A 19,154-nucleotide genomic window follows, 5' to 3' on the forward strand; every position below is an offset into this window, starting at 1 on the left:
GGGAGAGGGAGATTGGGGAGAAGGGGGGAGAGGGAGCTGGGGAGGGGGATGGGGAGGGGGAGATGGGAGGAGATGGGGAGGGGGGATGGGGAGATGGGGAGGGGGAGATGGAGGAGAAGGAGATGGGGAGGGGGGATGGGGAGGGGGAGAGGAGAAGGGGAGGGGGAGATGGAGACGGAGGGGAGGGGGAGATGGGGAGGGAGAAAGAGGAGGTAGGAAGAAGGGGGTCGGGAGAAAGATGGTGGGGAGGAAGAAAGATGGGGAGAGATGGTCAGAGGGTCAGGGAGAGAGAAATGGCGAGAAAGAGGGGGATGAAGGGGGGATATGAGGGAAGATGGGGGTGGAGGGGGTGTGAAGATGGAGAAAGGGGAATGGAAAGGTTGGGGGAGGGAGAAAGGGGAGAGAGGGGAGGGGGAGAGAGGGAGGGAGAGGGGGGGGAGAGAGGGAGAGATGGGGACGAGGGAGGGAGAGAGGGGGAGGTGGAAGCGACTGGGCGGGTGGGTGGGAGAGAGTATCTTTGACAAGCCGGAGTGTTGTCCGATGCTGCCCCCCGGCCGCTCTGCGGCTGGTCAGGGTGAATCCGTTGATGTTCTGGGACCTTTGTTTCAGAACCGTGCGGGAGGTTTTCAGACAGATTCCCAGGGCGTGATTGCGGACGACGTCCCGGCGCGGCGGCGAAGGGGAAATCCCGAGCGGAGGGAACGGGCCGGGACAAGGAAGGTGCAATGTCACGTCCTTGCCCTCCCCGTGGCCAGGCGCTGGTGTTCCGGGAGCCGGGAGCGGAGCGGGAAGGAACGGCGGGCGGGTCGGGACCTGCGTTCCGGATTACCAGAGGGTCCGTGTCCGGCACCCGAGGGTCCAGGCTTCTGGTTCCAGTTCACCCGGCGCTGGGGGGACCGTTCCGGGAACGTCGTGTCAGGTCTGCCCGAGGATGGATGCATCTATGGGGGGGGGGGGGGCGGGGGGTGGTGGTGTGTGTCTGTGTGGGAGGGGGTGATGTCGGGGGGGGGGTGTGGTTAGCTCCCTCCCTCCCCACTCCCCCTCCACACTCTCCCTCCTCCCTCCCACCCCATCTCCCCCTCCCACACCCTCCCTCCTCCCCCTCCCCAATCACTCCTATCACCCCCTCCCTCCCTCCCTCCCTCCCTCCCACGCCTCCCCCTCTCTCCATCCCACCTCCCTCCATCCCCTCCTCTCCCATCCCCACCCTCCTCCCCCTCCCCATCCCTATCCTTCCTTCCTCCCCATCTCCCTCCATCCACCTTTCCCCTCCCCACCCTTCCACTCTCCCCCACCCTCCCTCCCCTCCTCAATCTCCCCCCATCAACTCCTCCTCCTCTCCCTCTCTCCTCCTCCCTTCCCTCCATCTCCCGTTGAGAGATACCCGGCCGGGAAGCCCCGACCGCGGGGTTATCCCGGCCGCTGATGGATCAGCTGACGCGGGCTGCCTTTGCCATCCCGCAGGGAGAGGAGGGAGCGGATCGCGCCGCCAGGCCCATGGGGAGTCCGACCGATCAGGGATCCGGCGAGTCAGAACCGCGCGTCGACCCATGGAAGTGACACCGGCCGCCGCGTTCGTCATCCGCCTGATCCTGCTGTGTGTGGGTATGGAGAAGAGAGGGGTCCGACCCAGCGCCCCGCTCGGTACAGGTCTCCCTGCGTCCGGAATCCCCCGGCATCTGCACCCTCCCTGCCTACACCTCCCTCCCCACCTCCCGAATCCCTACGGTTCAGGTCTCCCTACCTCCGGAACCCCTCCACCCCTCCCTACCCACACCCCTCACTACTGAGGAGTTCACTCAGGCCCCCACACCCCTCCCCGTCTCCAAGACCCCCTCCGGCCCCGACACCCCTCCCCGTCTCCGTGACCCAGAGTAATGGAAGACCACCACCACCTCCCGGTGACGCAGGGTCTGAACCACTGGCACTTCCAACCAGTCATTGGTTCATTTGAGCAGCCAATTTAGGATTGAGTCCCATTCATTCCTGGGGGTTCCCGGCATGACTGACAAGTCCCAAATATCCTGACCGTCCTCAGATCCCCCGCGACTGTGGCCACTTCCAGGGGCATTGAAGAGTTACCCACTGTGGTGGCCTGGAGTCCTGTGCCGTCCGGCGATGGGAGGGATGGAGGCACCTCCCCTCTCCAAATGGTCCTGGGAGATTCCGGGCAGCGGGAGTCCAGTGGCGGAGATCGCTGGCTGCCTGATTCTCCTGTCAGGCTGGGGCTCCTACCACTGGATGGTTGTCAGGAGAGGCTATTCGGGGAGCAGGGAATGCACCTCAGTGGGAACCACCTCTGGGTTCACACAGCACAGAAACAGGCCATTTGGCCCACCTGGTCCGCGCTGACCAAGGTGCCCATCTAAGCTGCTCCCATTTCTCGCATTTGAACCATATCCCTCTTAGCCTTTCCCATCCATGGACCTGTCGAAGTGCCTTTTAAATGATGTTAATGTACCTGCCTCACCCACTTCCTCTGGCAGCTCGTTCCATGTACGGACCACCCTCTGGTCCCCTTTAAATTTTCCCCCTCTCACCTTAAAGCTGTGCCCTTTAGTTTTAGACTCCCCTACCCTGGGGGGGGGGGGGAAGAAACACAACACTTAATCATCCGTCAATCTCATTCAATTCCCCCCACCAACTCCCACCCCGATTCCACCCCTCACCCACATTAACCCACCAACTCCGCACGTCATTGGGACGTGGGAGGGAACTGTAGCACCTGTGGAACACCCATGGGGTCACGAGGGACCCCACACAGACAGCGGTGCGGGCGGGGATCGAACCTGGGTCTCTGGGGCCGGGAGATGGCGGCTCTGCCTGCTGCGCCACTGGGCTGCACTGGATTCAGATGGTCCACATGCAACGAGAGAGGTTGTGTTGCAGGGAGTCAAGTGAAGGTATCTCAGTGGGACTCGCCCCTACCCAAGAGTTGAAGTGTGGTACATTTGACCCATCATGTCTGTACTGACCCACTCACAGCAGCCCCATTTCCCAACCCTTGGCCTGAACCCTTCTCTTCCCCCGCTGCTCTAGACACTTCTCCAACATTGTAGGGGGGCATTGGGGGTGGGTGTCTTGGCACGCCCGCTGACTGGGATCTTGCTGTTCCAGTTCCGGCCGGCAGTCTGGAAGTGAAGCTGAAGGAGACGGAGGTGTACGGGCTGCTGGGTCAGGCGGTGGAACTGAGGGCCGAGTACAGTCTCGGAGGGTCCGACCAGCTGCACAGCATCACCTGGCGGGTGGACAAGGACTTCCCCACCCGCATCCTGCAGTACATCGTGGGCAAGAACACCACCCTGCCCTCCTCGCCCTACCCGACACCGCGTCCGCTTCCACAGTGCCACCGGCTCCCTGCGGCTCTCCGACTTCACCCAGAGCGACCGCGGCCTCTACCAGATCACCGTCACTGCCGTGGATGGAGCTGAGGCCAAGGCCCAGGCCCAAGTGGCCGTGTATGGTAGGTCCACTCGAGGGGTGAGGGAGGTCCACTTGAGGGCCAGGGAGGTGGGTCCACTCGAGGGGTGAGGGTGAGGGCTGGTCAGTCATCGTAGGTGGGGTTAATGGCTGCTGGGAGGCATCTGTGTCTGATCCCGAGAGTATGTGGTGGGATGGTATGGAGGGGAGCTTCACTGTGTGTCTGACCCCAGGAGTTTGTGGTGGGACACTGTAGAGCGAGCTTCACTGTGTGTCTGACCCCGAGACTGTGTGATGGGACAGTGCAGAGGGAACTTCACCCTGTGTCTGACCCCAGGAGTGTGTGGTGGGACGGTGTGGAGGGAGCTTCACCCTGTGTCTGACCCTGGGAGTGTGTGATGGAATGGTGCAGAGGGAGCCTCACCCTATGTCTGACCCCGGGAGTGTGTGACGGGACGGTGCGGGGGGAGTTTCACTCTGTGTCTGACCCTGGGAGTGGGATTGTTTACTGCTAACTCTGGGTTCTGGATGACACATTGTTTCCCACTGGGATACCTGTGATGATCCAGCATTTCCCTGGGCTGTGGGTGGGATAATGTCGGGAGTTCCCTAGAATTAGGAGGATCTAACCACTGTCCCTTCTTTCCCAGAGCCGGTTGCAGGGATCGATGTTTCCGTGTCCCCCAACAGGACGTCCCCTGGACAGAACCTGACTCTCAGCTGCTCTGTGTCAGGAGGGAGCGACTTGCGTTTCTTCTGGACCAAGGAGTCCCGGAATGTTACAGAGAGGGCGTGGCCAGTGCCTCGGGATTTGGGGCAGGACCTGGTGCTGTCTGTGCTGAGCTGGGCCGACTGTGGCACCTACACCTGCACAGCCTGGAACCTGTTAAACAGGCAAACCCGCAGCATCAACCTGACAGGTGGGAGCACAGTCCATCTGTCTGTCTCACCGTTGGTCTGTGTGACACCCTCTGGCACCTACATCCTTCCCCTTCTCTGTGACCCCCTCCCTCCCTCCCACCCCCACACCCCTCCCGGTCTCTGTGACCCCCTCGGGCCCCTCTACCCTCCCCATCTGTGACTTCCTCCAGCCCCCACACCCCTCCCACTGCCAATGTCTCTGTGATGACACTCCCGTAAAGTTCTCCAGCAGATTTGTTTCAGCAGTTCCCTGTAATCAGGGGTTTGATCCTGCAACGGTGTGTGAGAGTGTGTCTGTTGGATTGTGTGTGTGTGACTATGTATCTGTGAGAATGTATCTGTGTCAGTGTGTGTGAGACTGTGGGAACACTGTGATATCCCAGCCCGACTGATGACACCAATTCCCGTAACTCTGCCCCTAACAGCCTCCTCCGACCTGCCGCAGTCTGTTTGTGTGTATCTGTGTCTGTGTATCTATGTGTGTGTCTGTGTGTGTATCTGTGTGTGTATCTGTATGTGTCTGTGTGTGTGTATCTGTACGTGTTTGTGTGTATCTGTGTGTGTGTATCTATGTGTGTGTCTGTGTGTGTGTATCTGTGTGCATGTGGGAATCAGAATATTATCACAGATGTACAACGTGAAGTGTGTTGTTTTGCGGCGGCAGTACAGCGCAAGACAAAAATCTGTAAATTACAAAATAAATAAATAGTGCAAAAATAAGAATGTTCATGGGTCCATGGACCGTTCAGAGATCTGACAGCGGAGGGGTTGAAGCTGTTCCTGAATCATAGAGTGTGGGTCTTCAGGCTCCTGTACCACTTATCCGATGGTAGTAATGAGAAGCGGGCATGTCCCGGATGATGAGGGTCCTCAGTGACGGATGCCGCCTTCTTGAGGCACCGCCTCTTGAAGATGTCCTCGATGGTGGGAAGGGTTGTGCCCGTGATGGAGCTGGCTGAGTCTACAACCCTCTGCAGCCTCTTGTGATCCTGCACATTGGAGCTTCCACACCAGGCTGTGATGCAACCAGTCAGAGTGCTCCCCACCGTACATCTGTAGAAATGTATAAGTCTTTTGTAACACACCAAATCTCCTCAAACTCCTAATGAAGTAGAGCCACTGGCATGTCTTCTTTGTGATTGCACCAATGTGTTGGACCCAAGATAGATCCTCTGAGATGTTGATGTCCAGGAACTTGAAGTTGCTCACTCTTTCCACTGCTGACCCCTCAATGAGGACTGTTTTCCCAACTTCCCCTTCCTGAAGTCCACAATCAATCCCTCGGTCTTGCTGACGTTGAGTGCGAGATTGTTGTTGTGACACCACTCAGCCAGCCGATCTATCTCACTCCTGTATGCCCTCTCATCGCTGTCTGAGATTCTGCCAACAACAGTGGTGTCATCGGCAAATCTATAGATGGCATTTGAGCTGTGCCCAGCCACACGGTCATGAGTGTAGAGAGTAGAGCAGTGGGCTAAGCACGCATCCTTGAGGTGTGCCTGTGTTGATTGTCAGCGAAGAGGCAATGTTGGTGTGTGTGCTTATGTGTGTGTGTGCGTGTGTGTGTGTGCGTGTGTGTGTGCTTATGTGTGTGTGTGTGTGCGTGCTTATGTGTGTGTGTGTGCGTGCGTGCGCTTATGTGTGTGTGTGCGTGTGTGTGTGTGTGCGCGCGCGTGCTTGCGTATGTCTGTGATTGCCTATGTGTGTGAGGCTGTGGGAACACTGTGACGTCCCCCCCGACTGACCACACCAACTCCTGTAACTCTGCTCCTTACAGTCCCCTCTGACTGACCACACCAACTCCTGTACTTCTGCTCCCTACAGCCTCCTCTGACTGACCACACCAACTCCTGTACCTCTGCTCCCTACAGTCCCCTCCGACTGACCACACCAACTCCTGTAACTCTGCTCCCTACAGTCCCCTCCGACTGACCACACCAACTCCTGTAACTCTGCTCCCTACAGTCCCCTCCAACTGACCACACCAACTCCTGCCACTCTGCTACACTGTGACGACTCCTCCGACTGACCACACCAACTCCTGTACTTCTGCACCCTACAGCCTCCTCAGACTTGCCGCAGTGTCAGATCCCGGACAGCCCAGGAGTGCGGATCCGGCTCCTGGTCCTTGCTCCCGTCCTCCTCTGCTTTCTGCTCCTGGTGGGATCGCTGGCGTTTTCCCTGAGAGGTGAGCTCTTCTACTGACGTTCTGGAAAGAAATTAAATTCCCTAAAGAAATCAGGAATTTCCTGAAGTATTGGAATTGGTTTATTATTGTCACATGTAAAAACTTGTCTTGCTTACCGATTGTACAGGTCAATTCATTACTCAGTGCATTGAGGTAGTACAAGGTAAAACAATACAGATAACGGAGTAATGTGTTACAGTGACAGAGAAAGCGCAGTGGAGTGTCACGAACCAGCAACAAAAGAAACACACTGAGCATGATTCAGTGTTAAAAACTATTTTATTAATTACTACTTATGATAATACGTAAAATAAAAGTAAAAATGTTAGTATGTTAGAATTCAAAAATGTTAAACCTCGAACGTTAACCCCAAAACTAAACTCGTCGTGTGTGTGTGTGACAAAGTCCAAAACTCCTAGTTCCGGAATGGTTCTTAAAGTTCAGTTCCGCAAGCCATAAGGTGAAACATGAGCAAGGGCTTCTTCAACAACCACCGTTGTCTGAAGATAAGACGTAGACGTAGAGAAACATAGAGAGAGTACATATGAAATCCAAATGTTCCACGATGGAACCCAAACGACACTCCAGTGTTTACTCGGTAGTGACTTCCTCACCCCGAAAAGCATCCGAACCGTGGTCGTCCACACATAAATACCTGTTTCCTTCTACAGGTCAGCAACAAAGTGAACTCCACCGGATTACTTCCAACTTCCATACATGGATTTCAGTGGCAAACACAGTTATTGTTTCTCATCCATCGATAGAGAAAACAAGCAGGCTGGTGTCTCTCTCCCTTCTCTCTCTCTCTCCTTCTTCTTCTGACTTCTTCAACAACATCATTACGTCCTTTATCTTCTATTGACGTAAGCACGCCCCACACACACATACACACACACTCTCTATCTTAAAGGGACTTTCACTGAGTCCGTAACAGGAGGCAGACAATAAATTGCAAGGTCATAACGAAGTAGATTGTGAGGTGAAGAGACCACCTTATCGTACTAGGGGACCATTCAATAGTTTTATAACAGTGGGATAGAAACTGTCCTTGAGCCTGGTGGTCCGTGCTTTCAGGCTTTTGTATCTTCTGCCTGACCGGGGGGGGGGGGGGGGGGGGGGTGGAGAAGACAGAATGTCCAGGGTGGGTGGGGTCTTTGATTATGTTGGCTGCTTTACTGAGGAAATTAGGTCAGAAATTAAAATGCAGGACCTCGAGGGTAGTGATCTCCGGATTACTCCTGATACCACGTGCCAGTGAGTCCAGCAATAGAGAGATGGGTCAGATGAATGTGTGGCCGAGGACCAGGTGCAGGGGACAGGGATTCAGGTTCTTGGACCATTGGGATCTCTGCTGGAGTAGAGGTGACCTGTACAAGAGGGACAGATTGCACTTGAACAAGAGGGGGAACCAATATCCCAGCGGGGAAATTTGCTTTCCACCAGGGAGGGTTTAAACTAGATTGGCAGCGGGGTGGGACTCGAGAAAGCAAAGTCGGTGAGAAGTCGGTAAAACGTCCTTAGCCATGGGTGAGGTGCCGGATGATAGCTAATGTCATTCCGTGGTTCAAGAAAGGCTCTAAGAATAAGCCGGAAAATTATAGGCCGGTGAGCCTGACCTCAGTCGTTGGTAAATTATTGAAAGGTATTCTGAGGGACAGGATATACAAGTATTTGGATAGACAAGGCCTCATTCAGGATAGTCAATGTGGCTTTGTGCGTGGTCAGTCACGTCTAACCAATCTTTATAGAGTTCTTTGAGGAGGTTACCAAGAAGGTCGATGAAGGAAAGGTGGTGGACATTGTCTACATGGACTTTAGCAAGGCCTTTGACAAAGTCCCAAATGGGAGGCTGGTCCAGGAGGTTAAGTCGCTTGGCATTCTGGATGAAGTAGCCAATTGGATTCAACATCGGCTTAGCGGGAGAAGCCAGAGAGTGGTAGTAGATGGTTGTCTCTCTGACTGGAGGCCTGTGACTAGTGGTGTGCCGCAGGGATCGGTGTTGGGTCCGTTGTTGTTTATCATCTATATTAATGATTCAGATGATAATGTGGTAAACTGGATCAGCAAATTTGCAGATGACACCAAGATTGGGGGTGTAGTGGACAGCGAGGAAGGCTATCAAAGCTTGCAAAGTGATCTGGACTAGCTGGGAAAATGAGCTGAAAAATGGCAGATAGAATTTAAAACAGACAAGTGTGAGGTGATGCACTTTGGAAGGACAAACCAGGGTAAGACTTACACAGTGAATGGTTGGGCTCTGAGGTGTGCGGTAGAACAAAGGGACCTGGAAATACAGATCCATAGTTCCTTGAAAGTGGCGTCACAGGTAGATAGGGTCATAAAGAGAGCTCTTGGCACATTGGCCTTCATAAATCACGGCATTGAGTGCAGGAGTTGGGATGTTATGTTGAAGTTGTGCAAAATGTTGGTGAGGCCAATTTTAGAGTATTGTGTGCAGTTCTGGTCACCTACATACAGGAAAGATATCAATAAGCTTGAAAAGGTGCAGAGAAAATTTACACAGATGTTGCCGGGACTTGAGGACCTGAGTTACAGGGAAAGGTTGAATAGGTTAGGACTTTATAGAACCATAGAAAAATACAGCACAATACAGGCCCTTCGGCCCACCATGTTGTGCCAACCTTTAAACCATGCTTAAGTCTATCTAACCCCTTCCTCCCACATATCCCCCTATTTGAAATTCCTCCATATGCTTATCTCACAATCTCTTGAACTTGACCAACATATCTGCCTCCACCACTACCCCACGCAGTGCATTCCATGACCCAACCACTCCCTGGGTGAAAAACCTTCCTCTGATATCTCCCTTGAACTTCCCACCCATTACTTTAAAGCCATGCCCTCTTGTATTGAGCATTGGTGCCCTGGGAAAGAGGCGCTGGCTGTCCACTCTATCTATTCCTCTTAATATTTTGTACACCTCTATCAAGTCTCCTCTCATCCTCCTTCTCTCCAAAGAGTAAAGCCCGAGCTCCCTTAGCCTCTCCTCATAATCCATACTCTCCAATCCAGGCATACTCTCCAACCCCTGGAGTACAGGAGAATGAGGGGAGATCTTATAGGGGTATACAAAATTATGACGGGTGTAGGTAGGGTGAATGCATGCAGGCTTTTTCCTCTCAGGTTGGGTGAGGCCAGAACTAGAGGTCATAGGTTTAGGATGAAAGGTAAAATATTTAAAGGGAATCTGAGGAGGAACTTCTCCACTCAGAGGGTGGTGCGTGTGTGGAACGAGCTGCCAGAGGAAGCGGTGGATGTGGGTTCAATTGTAATATTTAAGAGAGGTTTGGATAGGTACATGGATGGGAGGTGTTTGGAGGGATATGGTCCGGGTGCAGGTAGATGGCAGAAGATTAGGTTGGCACGGACTAGATGGGCCGAAGGGCCTCTTTCTGTGCTGTAGTGCTCTATGACAGGGGTAGGTGCAGCAACCAAAGAGTGTGAGCCCAGCAATCAGGATGGCCGTGTTCACAGTAAAAGGGGCGGGTAGGACCACTGCTGTAAATTGCATCTATTTCAATGCACGTAGTTTAACAGGTAAGGCGGATGAACTGAGGGTGTGGATTGGCTCTGGGGACTGGGATATTGTGACCATAACAGAAACGTGGCTGAGAGAAGGGCAGGACTGGCAGCTCAATGTTCCGGGATGCCGATGCTTTAGGCCTGCAGGGGAACAGGTAGGAGTGGAGGGGGTGTTGATGCTTTGATGAGAGACAACATAGCAGCAGTGCTTAGAGAGGATTTCTTGTGGGATCATCTAACAAGGCCATTTGGGTTGAACATAAAAATGAGAAGGCGATGGTTACCTTGGTAGGGTGATATTATAGACCCCCAGTAGTCAGCGGGAACGTGAGGAGCAGATGTGCCAAGGAATTGCAGGTAGTTGTGAGAATAGTAGGGTAGTGCCAGTGGGAGATTTCAACTTTCCCAGTACCGACTGGGACACCCAGAGTGCAAAAGGCCTGGATGGAGCAGAGTTTGTGCGGTGTGTCCAAGACAGTTTCCTCATGCAATATCTAGAGGAACCTACTTGGGAAGGAGCAATACTGGACCTCCTCTTAGGGAACGAGGCGGCCAAGTAACTTTGGGTTCAATGGCCTGAATTCTAATAGTTTTAAAATACTTATGGAAAAAGGTAGAACAGGTCCACAGGTTAAAAGTCTTGAACTGGAGCAGGGCCAACTCTGGGGGTATTGGGCAGGATGTAGCTGGGGTCAACTGGGTGACTCGATAGAAAGACAAAGAAACAGTTGGCGATTGGGAGGCTTTCAAAAGTGTCCAGGGGCAACGTGTTCCTATCAGGGTGAAGAGAAGACAAGTTCAGGGAACCCTGGCTAACGAGAGATAGAGAGGCTCTAGTCAGGAAGAAGAAGGAAGTGTACTCCGTGTTTAGGCAGCTGCGTACGAATGAATCCCTTGACGAATATAGGAAGTTTAAGACCAGGCTTAAGAGGGAGATTAGGAGGGCAAAAAGAGGGTATGAGATGGATTTGGCAGGCAGGGTTAAAGATAATCCCAAGAGGTTCTTCAGTTATATTGACAGGAAAAGGGTGACCAGGGAAAGACTAGGTTCTCTTAAAGACCATCGGGGTCACCTATGTGTGGAGTCGTAGGAGACAGCTGAGATTTTTAATGTCCATTTCTCCTTGGTGTTTACTGAGGAGAATATCATGGCTGCCAGGGAAATAAGTAATGAGGTCTTAGATCATATGCATATTATGAGGAAGGAGGTATTTGCGGCCTTGAAGCACCTTAAGGTGGGCAAATCCTCAGGACCAAGTGCACCCCCAGACCTTATGGAGTCCAGGGAAGAAATCACTGAGGCCCTTGTGGAGATATTTGCTTCATTGTTAGCCACTGGTGAAGTTCCAGAAGACTGGAAAGTGGCCAGTGTTGTTCCATTGTTCAAGGAGGGTAGCAAGGACAGGCCAGGGAACTACAGGCTGGCGAGCCTGACTTCAGTTGTAGGAAAGTTCCTCGAGGGAACTTGGATGGTCAAAGCCTGACCAGGAATAGTGTGGTTTTGTGCGTGGGAGGGTCGTGTCTGAAGAAACTTTTGGATTTATTCAAAGAGGGAACTAAGGGGATAGATGAAGGTAGGACAGTGGACGTTGTCTATGTGGATTTAGTAAGGCCTTTGACAAGGTCCCACATGGCAGGCTGATCTGGAAGGTTAGGTTGCATGGGATTCAGGGGGAGCTAGTGAGCTGGATTCAGAATTGGCTCAATGACATGAAGCAGAGGGTGATGGTTGAAGGTCGATTCTCTGACTGGAGGCCTGTGATGAGTGGGGTGCCCCAGGGGTCAGCATTGGGACCTCTGTTATTCATTATGTATGTAAGTGATTTGGATATGAATGTACAAGGCACGGTTAGCAAGTTTGCTGATGATACTAAATTAGGGGGTCTTGTTGATAGTGAAGCAGGTTACAGTGAACTGCAAAGAGATCTTGGTCAGTTCGGGAGATGGGCTGAGGAATGGCAAATGGGTTTCAACTCAGATAAGTGTGAGGTGATGCATTTTTGACAGTCAGACCTGGGTAGGACTTGTACAGTGAATGGCAGGGCACTGACGGGTGTTGTGGAACAGAGGGACCTGGGGGTACAAGTGCACAGTTCGCTGAAAGTGGCCGTGCAAGTAGGCAGGGTGGTGAAGAAGGCATTTAGCATGCTGGCCTTCATCAGTCAGGGCATCAAGTTCAGGAATAGGGACATTATGTTGCAGTTATACAAGTCATTGGTGAGGCCGCACTTGGAGTACTGTGTACAGTTTTGGTCACCCTGTTATAGGAAAGACACTGTCAAGCTGGAGATGGTGCAAAAGAGATTTACGAGGTTGCTGCTTGGACTAGAGGGCCTGAGTTATAGGGAGAGGTTGGCCATGATGGATCTTTATTCCTTGGAGCGTAGGAGAATGAAGGGTGACCTCATACAAGTTTATAAAATCATGAGGGGTATGGATAAGGTGGACGGTCATCGTCTTTTCCCAGGGTTGGGGAGTCCATAACTAGAGGGCACAGGTACAAAGTAAGAGGGGAGAGATTTTATAGAGACCTGAGAGGTAACTTCTTCACACTGAGGGTGGTGAGTACCTGGAATGAGCTGCGAGAGGAAGTGGTCGGGGTGGGTACAATTGCAACATTTAAGAGGCATTTGGAGAGGTACATGGAGGGGAGGGGCTTGGAGGGATACGGGCAGAACGCAGGTAACAGGGAGGAGCAGGGAGGATGGTGTGGTCGGCATGGACCGGTTGGATGTTTCCCCGGCTGGGGAGTCTGGGACCAGGGGTCCCATCTCAGAATAAGGGGTCGGACGTTCAGGACGGAAATGGGGAGGGATCTCTTCATCCAAAAGGCAGGGAATCTCGGGAATTCTCTCTCGCTCACTGAGCTCATCGGGAGAGGTTGCTGGACCGGAGGGGAATCGAGGGGTGCAGGGACAGGGCAGGGGAAGTGGAAGATCAGACTCGGTGACTGGGGCAGTAGGTTCGAGGGTCCGAATGGTCTGCTGCTGCTGTTGGTCCTTGAGGTAGAACACGGAACACGGAACAGTACAGCACAGGAACAGGCCCTTCAGCCCACAATGTTGTGCTGAGCTAATAACAACTGCCTGCACACGGTCCATTTCCCTCTGTTCCCCGCACATTCATGTGCCTATCATAGACCCTCTTAAACCCCTGCCTCCACCCCCACCCCAGCAACACATTCCAGGTACCCACCGATCTCTGTGTTAAAAAACAACTTGCCCCACACATCTCCTTTGAACTCACCTTAACCGCACGCCCTCTGGTATTAGACATTTCCACCCTGAGGAAAAGGTACAGGCTGTCTCCACAAGAGGAAGTAATGAACAGACCCGCAGAATCTGTTCTCCAGAAACGTTGGGTCAGACTATGAAATTTAGAAGAAGCCCAGCGATGAATGTCAGCAGGAATCTCCCACACACGGCCCCGGTGACGGCCTCACTGCAGACGCTGGTGGGGACACACAGGGCCAGGTGAAGTGAGCTGGGACGTGCTGTGTGGCAGGGAACCAGAGAGATTGGTCGGAGATAAAACTGGAGTGGGAAGCCTGTGGGGAAGGAGTGGGGGGAGGGGAGCAGAATAACAGAGCAATGACTCATATACTGAGTGCAGAACAGGAACAGGCCCTTCGGCCCACAATATCTGTGCCGAACAGATATTGTTCGGTGACCATTGGTGTTCCGCAGGGATCTGTTCTGGGAACCCTGCTCTTTGTGATTTTTATAAATGACGGATGAGGATGTGGAAGGGTGGGTTAGTAAGTCTGCAGATGACACTAAGGTTGGTGGTGTTGTGGATAGTGTAGAAAGTTGCTGTAGGTTACAGCAGGACATTGGTAGGATGCAGAAGTGGCAGATGGAGTTTAACCCAGAAAAGTGTGAAGTGATACACTTTGGAAGATTGAATTTGAAGGCAGAACACAAGATTAATGGCAGGACTCTCAGCAGTGTGGAGGAACAGAGGGATCTTGGGGTCCATGTCCATAGATCCCTCAAGGTTGCCACGCAGGTTGATAGGGTTGTTAAGAAGGCGTATGGTGTGTTGGTCTTCATTAGTCGGGGTATTGAGTTCAAGAGCCTCAAGGTGATGTTACAGCTCCATAAAACTCTGGTTAGACCACACTTGGAGTATTGTGTTCAGTTCTGTTTGCCTCATTATAGGAAGGATGTGGAAGCTTTAGAAAGGATGCAGAGGAGATTTACCAGGATGCTGCCTGGATTGGAGACCATGTCTTATGAGGATAGGTTGAGCGAGCTAGGGCTTTTCTCGTTGGAGAGAAGGAGGATGAGAGGTGATTTGATAGAGGTGTACAAGATGATAAGAGGCACAGATCGAGTGCACAGTCAGAGACTTTTTCTCAGGGCAAAAATGGCTAACACAAGGGGACATAATTTTAAGGTTATTGGAGGAAGATATAAGGGGGATGTCAGGGATAAGTTTTTTCCACAGAGAGTGGTGGGTGCATGGAACACACTGCTGGCAGAGGTTGTGGGGGCAGGTACATTAGGGACATTTAAGAGACTCTTAGATAGACATGAATGATAGAGAAATGTGGGGCTGTGTGGGAGGGAAAGGTTAGATAGATCTTAGAACAGGATAAAACGTCAGCACAACATTGTGGGCCGAAGGGCCTGTACTGTGCTGTAATGTTCTATGTTCTATGAACATGATTCCAGATTAAATGAAATCTTTTCAGCCTGTACATGATCCATCTTCCTCCATTCCCTGCACATTCATGCATTGGTCTAACAGCCTCTGAAACCCCTCTATCGTACCTGCCTCCACCCCCACCCCTGGCAGCACATTCCAGGCACCCACCATTCTCTGTGTAAAAAAAACTTGCCTCACAGATTTCGCTTAGAGTCATAGAGCACTACAGCACAGAAACAGGCCCACCTGGTCTTCTGCCTAGTCCCATCTACCTGCACCCAGACCATATCCCTCCAAACCCCTCCTATCCACCTATCCAAACCTCTCTTAACTGTTACAATTGAACCTGCATCCACCACCCCTGCTGGCAGCTCGTTCCACACTCGCACCACCCTCTGTGTGAAGAAGTTCCCCCTCAGAGTCCCCTTAAATATTTCACCTTTCACCCTAAACCTGTGTCCTCTGGTTCTAGTCTCACACAACCTGAGGGGCAAAAGCTGTAAAGTTTCCCCTCTCACCTTAAGTGCTTGTCCACCGGTGGCTGACATTCCCACCCTGGGAAAAGACTCTGACCCGCCTACTCTATCTGTGCGTCTCATAATTTTATAAACCTCCATCAGGTCTCCCCTCAGCCTCTGCTGCTCCAGAGAAAACAACTCAAGTTTGTCCAACCTCTCACCCTTGCACATGCCCTCTAATCCAGGCAGCATCCTGGTGAACCTCTCTTGCACCCTCTCCAAAGCCTCCACACCCTTCCCATAACGGGGTGACCAGAACTGAATGCAATACTTCACTGTGGCCTAACCAGAGTTTTATAAAGCTGCAACATAACTTCCCGACTCTCGAACTCAGTGCCTCCACTAAGAAAGGCAGCATGCCGTACGCCTTCATTACCGCCCTATCAACCTGTGCAGCCACTCTCATGGGGCTATGGACTTGGACCCCACGACCCCTCCATACACCAACACAGCCATTAACTGTGTACTGTCCCTTTACATTTAATCTTCCAAATTCAACACTTCAAACTTGGCCGGATTAAGCTCCTCTTGCCATTTCTCCGCCCACATCTGCAACTAATCTGTATCCCGCTGTATCCTCTGGCAATCTTCTACAACACCACCAATTTTATGTTGCCTGCGAACTTACTACCCCACCTGTCCATGTTTCCATCCAAGTCATTTCTATACATCACAGACAGCAGAGGTCCCAGTGTGGATCCCTGCAGAACATCCTTTGTTACAGACCTCAGCCAGAATAAGTCTATTTGACCATCACCCTCTCGGCAAGTAAGGTAGGGCTGAGGAGGCAGAAGATCAACCACGATCTCGGTAACTGGGAGAGCAGGTTGGAGGGGCCGAATGGCCCGCAACTGCTGCTTCTGCACGGCGAGGTACTCGGGGTGGATGCGGGGAGGTGTGTACGTTGCCCTGGAGTCTGAACTCTCCCCTTGTCCATCTCTCTCACAGTTGGGTTGAAATCTCTTCAGAAGGCAAGGACCAAGAAGTAGAGGGATTGGACACCTGCGGTGGTTCCCCGTCGTCCTGCCCACGCCGTCACGACTGCCACCCGGTCCTGTGCTGGTCTCCACAGCCAGGACCAGCAGTGTGCCGCGGGAGACCGAGCGATCCCGGGAAGAGTGAAGCAGTCCCTCCCTCACCGTTTTGGTCAGCGCCTTGCCGACGCAGCTCAACTTATTTATTCCAAAGCTCAAATGCATCAACAACTTCAGGAGAGCGGTGGAGGGGGGGTGTGTGCAGAGGTGGGACTGAGACATCGTCTGTGCACAACCGGAGGTCCTGACCTTGTTCTCTGCACCCCTGCCCAAGGAGAGGAGTTACCTGAAGGCAAGGACCACAGGATGAACATCTCCAACAGGAGAAACTACTTGGATGGTGTTCCCATTGCCCAGACCCCCACCGTCAACATCCCGGGGGTCAACACTGACCAGAGACCCAACCGGACTGGCCACAGAAACACCGCGAGCTATAGGAGTAGGTCAGAGGGCGGGGATCCTGCGGAGAGTGACTCACCTCCTGACACCCCAAGGTCTTTCCCCCATCTACAAGGCACCAGTCAGGAACATGAGGGATGCTCCCCACCTCCCTGGGTGGAGTTAGTCCATGCACTCAACATCCGCCTTGTTTCCCCCATCTACAAGACACCAGTCAGGAGCGTGATGGGACATTCCCCACATCTCTGGCTCCAACAACTCTGTCTCTGTGCCAGACATTACCACACACAGTCAGGCCTGAAGGGAGGGGTGGAGCCACCCCATCTGTTCTCAGAGCTGTCACTGGGGGAGGAGAGGAGGTGCCTCGCCTGGCTCCGTCTTGTCTGCTGAGATTACCCCGGGGCCATGTAGTGGGAGCACCTATCAGGCACATGAGTGTCTGTGGTTGAGGTTAATGATAGGGAAGGGAGAGAGTCTTTCCTGGGAATGATTGGTTTGGGATTAAAGCAGGGACATAGAGACTGCAGATGTGCTGGGAATCTGGAGGAACTCAGCTGGTTGAGCAGCCTCTGTGGGGGAGGAAGGGGGACTGTCGACATTTGGGGTCGGGTCCCCGTATTAGAGCTGGGTTCAACGTCCCTCAGTGTGGTGGGGATCTGGGACAGTGGTCCCAGGGGGAGCGTGGGAGGGGGGTGGGGAAGGGTGATTGGTCATGGAGCCACGCTGCACAGGGACAGGACCTTTGGCCACTGGCTTCCCTGCTAGCCCCCAGACACTCATCCCATTTCATTCCCACCCACCCCATCCCCACCCCACGTTCCCAGAGCAACACACAAGAAGCAGTTCAGGCAGTGTCTGAGGAGGGGAAATGGACGGTCAAACTCTCAAGTTCCAACCCCAACCTTCAGCCCAGGTGAAGGGTCTCGACCTGAAAGGTCAGCCCTCTCCAGACACTGCCCGAGCCGTTGAGTTCCTCCAGCACCTGGCCCCTCTGGTGGACTCAGGGTTCCCACGTCCCGTTGCTGGGCGGGAACAGGCCCTTCAGTCCATCGGGTCCGCACTGCCCCGCGAGTGCCAGATCCTGCACCCATCCCGCTCTGTAATTCCCGTCAGCAGCCCTTCCCCGCCCCTCCTCAGTTCCCCCACCTCATTAACCCACCCACCCCGCATGTCTCTGAGACGTGGGAGGGAACTGGAGCCCCCCCCCGAGGTGAACCCCTGGGGTCCCAGGGAGCGGCGGCTGTCGGGATCGAACCCGGGTCTCTGGGGCCAGGAGGCAGCCTTTCTACCTGCTGCGCCACCGGTCCTGGCTGGTTGGCTGAGCATCAGCTGAGACCATGCGAGGCGATGGAGAGGGGTTGGCCGGATCCCAGCAGCGCTGGAGGGACGAATGGCCTCCCCTCGCCCCAGTCGCGAGCTCTGGAGGGGGAGCAAGATCCCGCCGGCTGGCGTGTGGTCTGGGTCAGGTGGAGGGTGGGGTAAGGGCCAGTCCTGGGTGGAAGGCGGTTGACGGACTTAACCCCTTCAGGACCCCATGGCTTGAAAAGTCCATGTAAATGGGCACCCCCCTCACCCCCACTTCACCCCACTGCCCCTCCCTCTCACCGTCCCTCCCCTCTCACTGCCCCTCCCTCCTCATCACTCCTCCCCCTCACTGCCCCACCCCCCTCACTGCACCTCCCCCCTCATCACTCCTCGCCCTCAATGTCCCTCCCCTCTACTGCCCCTCCCCGCCTCTCCCACAGCACTGCACTCTCTCGTCACCGGCCCTCCCCCCTCACCATCCCTCCCCCTCACTGCCCCTCCCCCCTCACCGCCCCTCCCCCTCACCATCCCCCTCCTCACCGCCCCTCTCCCATCACCGCCCCTCCCACAGCACGGCGCTCCCCCATCACCACCCCTCCCCCCTCACTGCCCCTCCCACATCACTGCCCCTTCCACATCTTGGTGGTCCAGGACATGCCAAGCTGGGGGCTGCTCCCCAGCCTGTGGATTGGGCTGAGCTTCACCAGCCGGTGACTCAGGGAGAACCTGGAGACAGGACGTTGAGAAGATACCTCGTTTTATTAGAGACCTCAGGAGTTACCCTTGCGTTAAGTTGTACACCCTGCACTTTAAGCCAACCATGTGTATGTCATTGTAAATTATAAGAGCAATATATTTTTCAAATTGTTTTATTGTATATTTAATCTGTTGCTGCATCAAATCTCCAATAAATGTATGTTCAACTAAATGATTCTTAAATGAACACCCTTTGTACAGATGTTTATAAAACCATGAGGGGCTTAGACAAGGTGGACAGTCAGTCTTTTCCCCAGGGTAGGGGAGTCTCTAGACGGCACAGGTTTAAGGTGAGAGGGGAAAGGCTGAGAGCAAGTTCTTAACACAGAGGGTGGTCGTATATGGAGCGAGCTGCCAGAGGAAGTGGGAGAGGCGGGTACAGTTCCAAGGTTTAAAAGACACTTGGACGGGTCCATGGAT

General features: G+C 53.5%; 1 protein-coding gene across 1 annotated transcript; it reads left to right on the top strand.

The window, feature by feature from the left end:
* Nucleotides 1–540: 540 nt before the first annotated feature.
* LOC127587144 (uncharacterized) lies at nt 541–18,906 on the top strand. Its single transcript, XM_052045336.1, has 6 exons — nt 541–919; nt 1,465–1,644; nt 3,194–3,463; nt 4,071–4,340; nt 6,404–6,529; nt 16,189–18,906. The coding sequence occupies exons 1-6, from the start codon at nt 541–543 to the stop codon at nt 16,227–16,229; spliced, it is 1,266 nt and encodes a 421-aa protein (XP_051901296.1). The 3' UTR covers nt 16,230–18,906.
* The last annotated feature ends 248 nt before the right edge of the window (nt 18,907–19,154 follow it).

The sequence above is a fragment of the Pristis pectinata genome, chromosome 39 (assembly GCF_009764475.1).
Source record: "Pristis pectinata isolate sPriPec2 chromosome 39, sPriPec2.1.pri, whole genome shotgun sequence".
Classification (NCBI taxonomy): Eukaryota; Metazoa; Chordata; class Chondrichthyes; order Rhinopristiformes; family Pristidae; genus Pristis; species Pristis pectinata.

Bases quoted from the DNA above. Each gene is read 5' to 3' on its own strand.
- LOC127587144 (XM_052045336.1), top strand. From the start codon at position 541: ATGCTGCCCCCCGGCCGCTCTGCGGCTGGTCAGGGTGAATCCGTTGAT. The intron at 3,464-4,070 runs GTAGGTCCACTC...CTTCTTTCCCAG, and splicing joins GGCCCAAGTGGCCGTGTATG to AGCCGGTTGCAGGGATCGAT. The intron at 6,530-16,188 runs GTGAGCTCTTCT...TCTCTCTCACAG, and splicing joins GCTGGCGTTTTCCCTGAGAG to TTGGGTTGAAATCTCTTCAG.